At 40.6% G+C, this 12027-nt stretch overlaps 2 protein-coding genes across 4 annotated transcripts in view; one reads left to right on the forward strand and one right to left on the reverse strand.

Annotated features, from left to right (window-relative positions):
* The window catches only part of MGLL (monoglyceride lipase), a 103137-nt gene that overhangs the window by 89715 nt on the left and 1395 nt on the right, over window positions 1-12027 (reverse strand). The gene's annotated exons all lie outside the window — the stretch shown is intronic.
* KBTBD12 (kelch repeat and BTB domain containing 12) overlaps window positions 1-12027 on the forward strand; it is a 41383-nt gene that overhangs the window by 12622 nt on the left and 16734 nt on the right. For both annotated transcript variants that reach the window (XM_008925300.3, XM_018068464.2), the window contains exon 4: window positions 1307-1457. In XM_008925300.3, coding sequence (XP_008923548.2) covers window positions 1307-1457 — 151 coding nt within the window. The remainder of the gene's footprint in view (window positions 1-1306; window positions 1458-12027) is intronic.

Genomic DNA, 12027 nt, shown 5'->3' on the forward strand with positions numbered 1-12027 from the left:
CACTGCTCCGCTCAGCTTTGGTCTGGCCTCATTGGTGCCAGCAGAGTTAGAAACCCAGGCAAGTCCAGTCTTGGTAACTGGGGGCTGTTAAAGCAGAAGGAAGCATTCGGTGAGGCTGAGAGGAAGGTTCCAGACCCTTGAGACACAGAGAAGGGCTGCTGAAAGCTATGTTTTCTGTACGTAAAGATCACAGGGTGCACTCCGAGGCAAGAGTTACCACAAAAAATGAGCTTGGACATGAATTTATAGCATGTCAAATGGTACCTGCTCCTAAGTATATGCTTAGTCTGTGTGGAAAACACACAGCTTACCCCCCTTTCAGTGAATAAATTAGTGTTTCACACTTACCACAGAGAATGAACTTGCCCTGGGCACTTACAGGGAGTAACCAAGGGGCTATATGTTTAATCTGTAGTTTGCCTCCTACTGTCTTGTCCATGGCATTAGTGTTGGAAAGGTCTTTTGGGAAAGAAAAATAAGAAGAAAAACAGGAACACATATAACACCATCACAAGCAAGCAAAGTAGTTCTCTCCTTCTCACTCTCTCTATGTGAAAACTTTCAACCCAAAATATTTCTGGATCCTCCCCCCACATCCCACTGCTTACATTCAAGGGTGTTGTACCCAGAAAACATAATCTGAGTTCCCTGCATCATATGAGACAGGCAGAGAAGGGGGAAGAAGATTAGAGAGAACAAGAGGAGTAGGAGTGAATATAAAAGGAGTATTATGGCAGCAAAGATATTGCAGGGGGTTAGGAGCTTATTATGAAAACCATGAAAGTCACAGTAGTTGAACAACATTACTGTGAGTAGACTGACTAAATAAACATGCAAATGTTTATTAGAATAAGTTATGTGTCTATATAGGCCTGAAAAAGGCCAGGAAAGTACCTCACTGAGACTCATGGTATGGTCTGAGTAACAGTGGGAATAAATTTCAACATTCAGCAAGAAAAAAAAAAGATCGACTGGTTTTCCCTCATTATAATTAAGACTGTACAGCAGCCTTGTGAAAGGGGTACATTCTTCCCGAGCTGGGACCATGAATGTATTGCTATTACCCAAACCCTCAGCTTTATTGCTGCAGAATATAGATGCCCACTTATTCCTTTGCCTTCTACAGCAGACTCCCAGCCACAAGCCACGGGTGCTGTTAAACCCTGGGGAGTACAATCCCCTGCGGCTATAATTGATGTGTTTATGCTATTTATCTGCCGAGCTGTCTGCTGTGATTAATTGCATGCAGGCATGTGCAGAGGGCTCCAAATGTTGTATTATTATATGGCTGTCATATTTCATACAGATGGATCTGCCTGACGATGAGCCGGATCGATTAAGTAACAGAACGTTTCGGTACGACCCGGGCCAAGACAAATGGACGGAAGGAGCTCCAATGAAGTACTCCAAGTACCGCTTCAGCACAGCCGTAGTCAGCGGGGAAATTTATGTCTTGGGTAAGAGGAAACAGATTTTTAACAGATAGTACCATGACTTTTTCTTCTTTCCAGCAGTTTGCCTCTGTGAAGTGAAATATCTCACCCTTTGTTATGTACTGTAGGACAAAGAACGCTGGACTAAATGGGTGGTATTTTTCTAAAGTTGTCTGTTCCCCTCATTATTTCTTCCTGCTTTGATTTAGGTAGCTTAAGTTAAGTGAATGTTTAGTGTTCTGGATTAATGAAACAAAGATACTTAACTTTTTAAGCTACTTTTCTTTAGGGTATCAGTGTGTGTTATAAATAGTAATGAATTTTAAAAGGTGAGTAGAGAAGCCTTGTAAGGGCTCATTTCACAAGTGAGCACTGAACAGCTAAGGAACATACTCAGCACCATGAAAGAATGGCACAAGGATAAAGAAAATTTGAATCTCCAAATCAAAACCAAAATTATTTCTATATCCTGATAAAACTCAACAAATCTTTCCTTTCCACCCACCTCAACACAGTGCATTCTTTTGAAAACTTAAATCTCTCATTTTGTCATTTTTTGACTGAATCTTTTCCATTTTTTTGTTTCAAAACAGAATTTTGACCAAAAATATTGATTCGTGTGAAAAAGTTCAATAATCTCCTACCCCAAAATCTTTTGTCTCAAATGATTCCCACCCATGTTCCTCAGTTCTGCAGTAAATCCATAAAAGGACCCTTTTTCCAAAGACCATTCTTCCTGGTCCCATCCCAGCCTATGTACAGGCTAACAGAGAGAACATCACCTGTTTATGAACACTGGCAAACAGCTCAGAAGGTGGCAAGCAAGGGATTTTTCTGAAGAGAAAACAAAGATATAAGCCAGGGAAAGGCAGATATAGAAGAAAGGCATTGCAGATATTGGGAAAAAGTTAAAAGGGGCATCTTAGAAGGGGAATAGGAGTCAGAGAGGTGTCCAAGTAACAGAGAGAAGGATTACAGGCAGATGTGTGACTGGAAAGTTCTTGGAGAAGTGAGGGAAAAACTCATACAGTCCAGTAATCCACAAGTGGGCTGTGAGTGATTCACACCCTTCCATGCTCCTGTGGTCTCATGGGCAGCATCACACATGAAGAAGGCAGCAATCTCATCAGTACCTTGGGACGTTTCAATCCCTTCTACTTCAAACTATTCCTGCTTACAAGCTTATCAAAGTGAACAAAAAATACAGTCTTATCAACATAATACACCTCCTGCATGGGGTGTTCTGTTTTTGTCTGGGTTGTTATATACTGTGGATAAAGCAGAGCTTGTTCCCTGTATGTAATACAGAAAGTGTTTTGCAGGGGGTGTATGTAAGAAAAGCATCTTTGAAGTAGAAGAAAAAAGTGGCTTTAATGCTGCATCTGTCTTCTTTTAGAGAAACTTCTTTCTCTTAAGTGTCTTGAGAGAGGCCCATAGTCACAACCAGGAGGAAGGGTGAAAGGAGCCCATATGGAAAAGAGAGTTTTGCAACCAGAAAATCATATCATTATTGTCAAAGGTTAGTGATAGAGAATGTCAGTGTGCTGTTAAATAATAAGAGTGTTGGCTGCCCAGGTTCAAAGGTGCTTCAGAAATGTGGAAACTCCATCCTTTGTAAAAGGTTAAATATATATAATTATTTATACTGACATTGATGCTCTAATGGGGCAGAAGAAGCAGCTGGAATAGTTGGGAAGAGAAAGGCTGCATTCATGCATTTCAGTAAGACAGTGCTCCAAGATCAAGACCTTGAACACTGTGATGACACAAGAGAGTCAGGGAGCAAAAAAAGGAGCCGCCTTGGGATGCATGTGATAAAACAAATTGACAGTCTTCTTCACAGCAAGCCTGACACTGAGACAGGGAAAAGGAGTGGCTAATAGGGAAAACTGCATCCATTTTCTTCTCTCAAATCTCACAAAGCAAGAAGCATATCTGAACAATTACAGTAATGAAATGTACAGATTAAACACAAAGCACAGCATTAAATCTGAAAAGTGCCTGTTTAAATGGCATTGAGGCAAGTTCATGGTCTCACAGACCTGCAGAAGCATTTTGCTAATGTTAAAAAAATAAAAAGCCTTGGTTTTGTATCTATAGCTGGCAGTGTTGCTGTATTCAGGGAGCTGAACACTGACGTGAATTCTTTCTTACATGTTAGCCAATACCAATAATTTTTGTGTATGTGTGAGAAAATCTTTCCTAACAATCAAATATGCACATGAGCTGTAACGGGCTCTTGACCTGTCTCCATCACTTTGTTGGTTCACATACCTTCCCATGGCACTCCTTATTCCAGCCTATTCCTAAGAGAACCAACGCACTTAATGCTGAGATTAACAGTTTGCTGCAGTGGACCCTTCACTCTTGCCACTAAATCTAGTTAAGCATTCATAAAGGCAGTGTTTGTTCTCAGTTTTGACAGTGTAAATCTGGGGTAATTTCACTGTAATGGACAAACTTGCTTGTGATTTATACCAAGGGTAACTAAGCTCACACGCTGCTCCAGGGAGCAGATTTTTGAGAAAGATTGGGCTATTTTTACCATTACATTTCTGAGCCTGCCTCCCTTCTGATGCTCCATCTTCTCAAGGTGTAACTGCAGCATGTGCAGACACGAATGAGTTACTATCAGGTAGCAGGAATATCAGTTGCAGAGAAGACATTTTGACCTAGGTCTGGGCTGCTTTTGCAAACTCCTGATTGCCTGTTTTCACAGACCTCGTGAGGACTTCAACATCCATCAATCTGCAAAATTTAGTCGAAACTGGGCAACTGGCACAAAAGCTATGAAAGGCAAAGAAACTAATGTAAGTGCAGATAGAGAACACACATGTAGTGAGGGTAATTGCATAAGTCTTGTTTTCTTAGGAAATCAAATAATATTACAACTATATTTTAAATTGAAAAACATGCCTGACACTGAGCCAAAAATGATTTGTTAACAAATTCTGTCTTTGAATATTCTGGTTTAAATCCATCTGTAAGAGTAAGCGTGGAAATGGAGATTTATCTGTTAAAATTAAGAAGACAATGTAGTTGGTAAATGCTAACCATCACAATCTGAAAACTCTGTGGTAGACATTAAAGCATTTTCCAAGGCTTCTCAAAATGATGGAGCAATTTCCAAACAAACTTTGTTTGGAAACAGTGATACAGTCATGACATTGACATCTTACTCTGCTGCTATCACACATGGCCTCATATCCAGCTGTAAACTCACACTTGCCAACCGTAATTAGAACCTCACACAGAAAAGCAACATTCCACAGTTTATCCATGGTGACAAATTCTTGTTACCTTGTGAGTTGTCAGGCTGCTGGGCTGTCGGGTGGGTCCAGTTTTCCTTTGGAAAGAATTGTGATGGTAACCCCAGCCAGGTGAATGGGAGATTAGTGACATTGAAAGGAAAGCAGTGAAAATGTTCTTAATCTGGCTGATGTGGTACTTGATCATGCAGATGACATTCAGGAGAGAATGGCAATGGAAAGAACAGAGGTTGACAGTGACAGAGCAAAGAATAGCAACTGTCATGAGGGCAGTAAAAGCGTAGCAGGCTCCTCAAAGCTGTGGATCCTTTGGACATCACCCTGCTTCATAAAGGGTGTTGAGCACTCTGGGAGTCTAGAAAGATGCTGTCAAGGGTGATTTGTGCAAAAAGACGCATTCTTAAAAGGAGAGGTTGTTCTCATGTAGTGGCTCAGAGATGTCTGCACTCAGGCACAATGACTAAGCTTTTGTGCTATAGATGAGAGGGAGACTTTTGTGGAGTCTCTACCACTGCTATTGATCCCCCTCCTCACTCCAAATGGGGGTTCCCCATGGTGAAGTCTGTATACACAGAACTTGAACATCTAATGTCCCCTCTGAGGGGACACGCAGTGAAGGGGCCATTCAGAAGCATAGAATGGCATCCCCACAAGCATCCCCCACTTCTCATATCATACTTGTTCCTCATGGGGTGCACTGTCTCCACGGGCCTCCTGCAGTCTGCACCCAGCTAAGAAGATCCACTGGGGGCTGCTGGGGACAGAGGAAGGAAAGGGAGAGAGGCTAAAAGTAAACAGGTGAAAGGGTAAAAGTGAGATATCTTCAGTATGTCTTCAGGACCAAGCCCTGCTTCCCAAAAATAAAAACATGAAATAAAGACATAGATAGCTCTAGCTGGGTATATAAAGCAGTGTTGCAGAGAGATGAGAATTTTTTCCAGCAAGTCTTAAGTGATGTAAGTGTGTCAGCTCTTTCCAGAAGGATCTCTGTCTTTCTACATAACTTATACAGGTGTCAGCACATTGAGGACTCTAGAACAGAAACAAAAAATCACTGCAGAGAAAGTTGATCCTCTCTAATATCCCTGATGTATGAAAGTAATTTCTATCATAAATATGAAGCAGAAAGAAGATACGTAATGCTAGCTTTGAATAAGGTGCAGTAGCAGTTTCTTTGACAGACAAGTCCAATTTTTGCTTTCATGCATGCAGGTGTAAATCTGTACTAAGTAGTCTGCTAATGTCAACTGTGTGGTGTCAGGCTCATTTTATTCTAACCCAGATCAGAATCTGATGCTTAGCCTTTGAAGTGTTAATTTCTGAGAAGTCCTATTGGCACAGAACAGAGAGTATGTAGTCACTGTCCAAAACCTCTTCCCAGCCTAATTGCAGCTTCAGCATGTAAAACCCTAATGACTTAAATGGAATTATTCCAGAGTCACACTGATGGAAGGAAAATGAGAGATAGATTAGAGTTTTTGGTCTGAGTAATAGCATTGTTCAGGAACCTGTACCGCGTGTCTTAATCAGCAGTCCTGCAATGTAATTGTCTGTTTGTTGTGTAATGTTCCTAGAGAATCTCATTCTATTTATACACCATACATAATCCTCATAAGTAAATGAACAGCATTTCCTAGGGCTCAAAATCCTTTCTCCTATTCATCTCATTTGACTGGTCTCAGCTCTTTCTCTCCATATTTTCCCAGGAACATAACTATATTCGTTGGAAAGCCCAAGAAAGAGCAGTATTGTGTTCTTAATGACAGAGGCAATTGAGACACTTTTGGAAGAAAACCAGATGGGAGGGCTTTATTTAAGGTCATGCATTTTAATCTCTCCCTTAAAAAAACATCCTTTCCAGCCAGGTCTCTGAAAACTTATCACAGCCAACATACAAATTAGGAAAATTTATCCAAATGAATCCATCTGAATGCCATATTCATTACTTCATGTTGAAACACACTCAGTAGAACCCCTGTCTCTGAAATACAGGTCACTGGTAAAAGATGTTGTATCACCATGACATCCTTAACCATATGTTGCTTTTATCATTATATAATTTCTACCTTATAAATAAGAATGTATAGAAGGATTTAAATGAGAAATCCTATTAGGGAAGATTTAGAAACCAAAGAATTTTCAGTTATCCTCCTCAGCCTGGCATCCCACCTCTTACAACTTGGTTTTTTTCTCCCTGTGTTCTTGTTGTGAGCTTCTTTCAAAAATTTTAAGCAGTCAAATGAAGTTCAATTAAATACTGAATGTCTCAATCATAAAATGCTTATTGGAATATGTACTTTGGGGTTTCTCTGGAAAAGAAAGTGTGTGTGGGAGAGGCTGGAAGGAGACATTTTAGCTTTCATGCTTGAGTATTAACTGTGCATTTGAATAACAACTTCTTCAAAAATAAACCTGTCTATTTATAAATATGCTTTGGACTTGTGACAAGTAGCAGCTTATGGGCCTGATTCTGCTCTGTTATACCTGTGCAACAGCCTCCTTAGTGTGCAGGGAGGAACAAAAACAGGCAAAAAATTGGTCTGATAGATTAGATCAGAAATGCTCTCTACACCCTTTGAGACTATCAAAAGAAATCAGAAAAAGGCAATTCATGAGAAATGGAGCTGGATCCAAAACACTGGCCATGTTTAGGAAGACAATCATCTGGGTTTTTTTCAGCCCTGCTTCTAATCAATCTTTTGCCCTCACGTCTTCTACAAGCTGCATTACCTCATCTGCTGTGCTCTGGGTTAGTAAAGAATGACAGTGCTCCTCGGTTTCATCTTTGGATGTGCCTGCCAGGGCTTTATGGCTCCCTCATTCTCTGAGAAACTAGCTATGCAGCCCCGCTTTGCAGGGAGAGAGAGAGAGAAATGCAACTGCTGAGACTCAGCTTGAGTGCTGTTAATGAAGGGAAACGTTACCTAAGAGATTAGCACTATTAAATCCATTGTGCATTCCAGAGATCGATTTAATAGTGAATTATTTTACAGGAGGCAAAGCTGGATTTCATTTGCTTGTTGGAGAATTACTTCTTTTTTTTTTTTTTACCCATTCCCCAGGTTCCTTTGATAAAAATTCAGAGGCAGTAGTAAGAACACACATTCCTTGGTATTATGATCTGAGGACTTGACTATATGATAAAGAATAACAATGTCTGTGCCCTGAGGGCACTAATAGGTCTTGATCATCTTGATCAGCATCACCTGGGGCCTCCACCCACGCCCTCTGCCCATAGGTCCAGGAGCACCATTTAAACACAGGCCTGGGAAGTCAGTGCTTCCTTGTAGCCTTGTCTTTGCCTGACAGCTGCTGGTGGGACCTTCTGCAATTGCCTGTCCGTGGAGCTGTGTCCTGATGGTGAGTTTGTTACCTGAGTCACCTTCCTTTTGAAAACAGCTTTGCTCTAGTTGTTCTCTGGTATATTGCTCTGGCTGAGAGACTGTACTGTAGTCTAACTTCAGGTGCCTGTTAGTAGGGGAACCAAGTAAAGTGGTATGAAATCTGCTGCCAAGTCTCAATAGAGAGCTCTTTTCAGTTCTATCTGGACCCCAAACCACCTTGTAGGTGTACTTTTGGTCAGCGGTTCTGTCTATGCAAAGAGCAATCTAGACTTGGAGCTGTGTGGTTTTCCTGTAGGAAAGAAAATTATCCTTGTTGCACCCAGTTGCCTGGGAAATTTCATTGCAAAAGAGTTTGGTGTGGATGTGCCTTAGAAGTGCAATTGCTCTGTGCCTGCTTTTACAAGTATCAGTGACATTGGTGAAGTCACTTGGGTGCACGTGGGTAGGAATGTTCCCTATAAGTTGTAGCTCAGCTGCATGTCAGGCTCACTCCTATAGAAATATTGCCTTTGCACCTGCTGAACTAATCATTACCAGTGACTCTTTACCACTTCACCATCTTTTATAGATATTTCCCCTTAAGTGCTGGAAGGGTGTGCTGTTATTAGAGCCGATGTGGATCAAATTGCCTTTGGTGTTCTCAGACGAGCGTGGGGCCAGGGATGCAGCTGACCTGAGCCAAAACTGTGTGCTTTGCCTTCAGCCAGCTATGAGCAGTGTGTGGGTAGAGCACAGCACAGAACTGTGCCTCATTGAGATTCTGAAGATGTACTAATCACATCACCTACCCCGCCTTGCCTTCCTGCATCAAAGACTTGTCTTCTCAATCCTGATTTCTTAATAAAGATCATGTATTTTATTTATATATTTATTTTACTAATGGAGCTTCATGTTAAATTTAAAGTCCATTAGAATCACTGCTTACAGAGTGCCCTTGAAAGTGTGTTTGATTGCAGACTCATCCGAGCGTGATATAGAAAGCTCTCAAGCATTAATGGATTTGGGAACACAAAGGTGGCTTCACTGGCTTTTTTAGTCCTTCGGTGGCATCTGAAATATCTCCTAGGGAAAATGCATAATGTAAAAAGCTTAAAGTGTTGAAAGGGTGCATTTGGAAGGGACAGGAGGAGAAGTCTGAGCTCTGTGATTAAATCCTCTTGTGTGATCAATGTGAAAATGACAAAAATGTTCGAAACTCCAAGTGAGAAATCCATCTCCCCTGCACAAAGGACATGTAACTGGGCTTTATGCAGGGAACTAAGCCAGGTGGTGTTGAATTCACCTACTCTGTTTGTGAATGTGGGTTAATGAGGGACCCTCCCCAGCATAAATTCCAGACCATGGCCATGGAAATAGCCCCTGCTGCCCTTGGCACACCTGCTGGGGCTCCCAGGAGGCCGTGACCACAGCAGGTGTGTTTAAATGACCCTATCTATAGCTCTGGGTGGTTTAAGGTACAATTGCAAGTATACCATGCACTGCTGACAGGTCATTTGGTACAAGAGTCTTCCTCAAATGACCTAAGCACCTCTGTCCTCTTTCTGCACCCTGCCTTAGCTTCCTAAAGCTTACCCTCATTTCATGTAGAGGTTCCTGTAGGAGTATGAGCTCAGTTGTTCTGCTGCTTTACCCAGAGAATATGAGATAAGACAATCTTAGTGGTCTTAACTGTAATTCTCTACGTCTCCACTTGCCCTCTTAATGGTTTCCTAAATCTAAATGAAGAAGCCTGTGGAACAGGGTTATCTGCAGTCTTCAGTGATGGATCAGAAAGTGGCCTGAGTTGTCTGACACAGAAAGCTTTTTTTTTTCTGCCAATTTAAATTCTACATTGTACATGATGAATAGCCTGGTAAAAGTGATATTCCTCCAGTTGGTTGTCAATGTGAATTGATTTAAATTTGAGATTTTTTTTTTTCCTGATTTGTGTATTAATTTCTTTGGAAAGAGTCCTGAGACATCAGTTTCCATAGAGGAAAAATTATATTGTCTCAGAGGAGCACTTCTCAGCTAGTGCATCTGTGAACACAGCAAAACAGAGCTCATAGAGCCTAATATCCTCATATTCCTTGTGAACAATATTTTAATGTTAGAATTGCTTTACAAGAGGAGTTGAGGTTCTTGATTTCTTGTTTTTCAGATTGCTATTTTTCTAAGCTTGAAAATTAAACTTTATTCTGCTCTGATTTTTCCTTTTTTTTTTTTTCTGAGAACTGAGCTTTGCCCTTGTAAATTGAATATAAAATTTAATTTAGCTGAAATAGCTGTGCAGGGTTTACATAAAAGGGAGATATTTTGTGTATTCAGGGCTGTCTCTGATAATGGCAGGAATAAAGGAGGTTAAATATAAGTTGCTTAAACTATCCAATGAAGGTTTCATAAGTGCTTGAGAATATGGTTGCTCTGAAATTTATTTAAAAGATGCTTTAATAGGCCCTGGAAAATTACTTTCCTAATGGCTATATATGAAAAATGTTTGCTGATGGCTCCCCTGGACTAGCAGCTGAATGTCTTCATTTACAAGTAACGGTTGGGATTTTTTTTTGCGAAAAGCCACTGACTGCTGTATCAGTTTTGTACCTGATTATTTGTGTTCTTTCTGAGGTTACCTTGCCCTACAGTTACTCTATTTAGAAAATTACTATAAAAATACATGAAGAAATAAGCAGCTATTATCCTCCTAGAAGAGTTCTGGGCTATTTTGTTCACCTTCCCCTCCCTGCTGAAATATTGAGGCAATCAGCAGAACTATTGTTTTTTGACACGCTGCATGCATTCCCTAACTGGTGCCATTCATTCCTCTGATTGAACAAGAAGCTCTTTCATTTTTCAAATGAAGACTTTTCTTGTGGGTGGGTGAGTGCATATTCTTCAGTGGGGTACAGTAACACCTGGGCTCATTTTAAAAAACCCAGCTTGATAACCAGCAGCAATCTGGTTTTGGCACCACAAAGCTGTCTTTTGAAGGGGTCAAATTAGCCTGTGGGGAGCTTTAACACTATTAGTTCCCAGTTAAAACTGCCTTGAGAATCCTCTCTGCATTACACTGCACTCTGTAGACTGTACATGCCCTGGTAGCAAATTGTCTTGCATTCTGTAATCTTTGATTATACCAATGGATGCTGTAGAATCAGAAAGCCTGTGAGATAAGCAATCAATTAAATACTTATCAGTTAAACATTTTTATTAGCTCTTAAAAGTTCCCTTGATAAATTTAGGAGAATAGTGTCCTGTCCTAAGAGTAGCACCTCTCTTATAAGTCATTAAGGAGTAGTGGCAAAGACTACATAGAAGAGGATAATGCTTTTTTCATAGAGAACAATACAATAAGTAAACATCTGAAGTCTGAAAATTATTTTTGTTTCTAAATAGCCCCAAGGAACAGCTCAGTGAGACTCCATCATGAGAAAGGCTAAGTGGGGTGATGCTTCCCTTTTTGGCATGGAAATGATTAGCAAAATTCCATGACCACAATTAATCCCTACCTCAGGTCTCTTAGGTGAATCAAGCCTCAGAGGAGGAGCCCATCAGAGCAAATACTGCTTAGTTGAGGGTGTTAAGCTAATACCAAGTGCATATGGATGCCAGCCTAGTTCAAGCAAACACTAAGGGGTACCAAACTGCTAGGACCTTGCTGGTAGGTATTGAGGCAAGTAAAGATTTTATGTGCATGGAAAAGGAGCTCAAAACCCAACTCAGTTAAGGTTTCCAAATTCAAATATTGAACAAAATCAAATATTGCTAACTTCAGCCAGAGGAAAACTTCCTGTTGATGATAAAGAACACTGAATTTGGTTTTACTTTTGCTGCTCAGGATTAACTGATTTTATCTTTACCTGACTCTAAAATAGAGATCAGAAATACAGTGTTTGGAGCATTGTGGTCCCCATTTATACGTAGTTCCCTCTTGCAAACACCTTTGGAGAATGCAAAAAGGTTATAAAAAATAACACAGTTTTAAGATGTAGAGGGAAAACCATG

Source organism: Manacus vitellinus, unplaced genomic scaffold, assembly GCF_001715985.3.
Source record: "Manacus vitellinus isolate BGI_N305 unplaced genomic scaffold, ASM171598v3 scaffold_14_pilon, whole genome shotgun sequence".
NCBI lineage: Eukaryota > Metazoa > Chordata > Aves > Passeriformes > Pipridae > Manacus > Manacus vitellinus.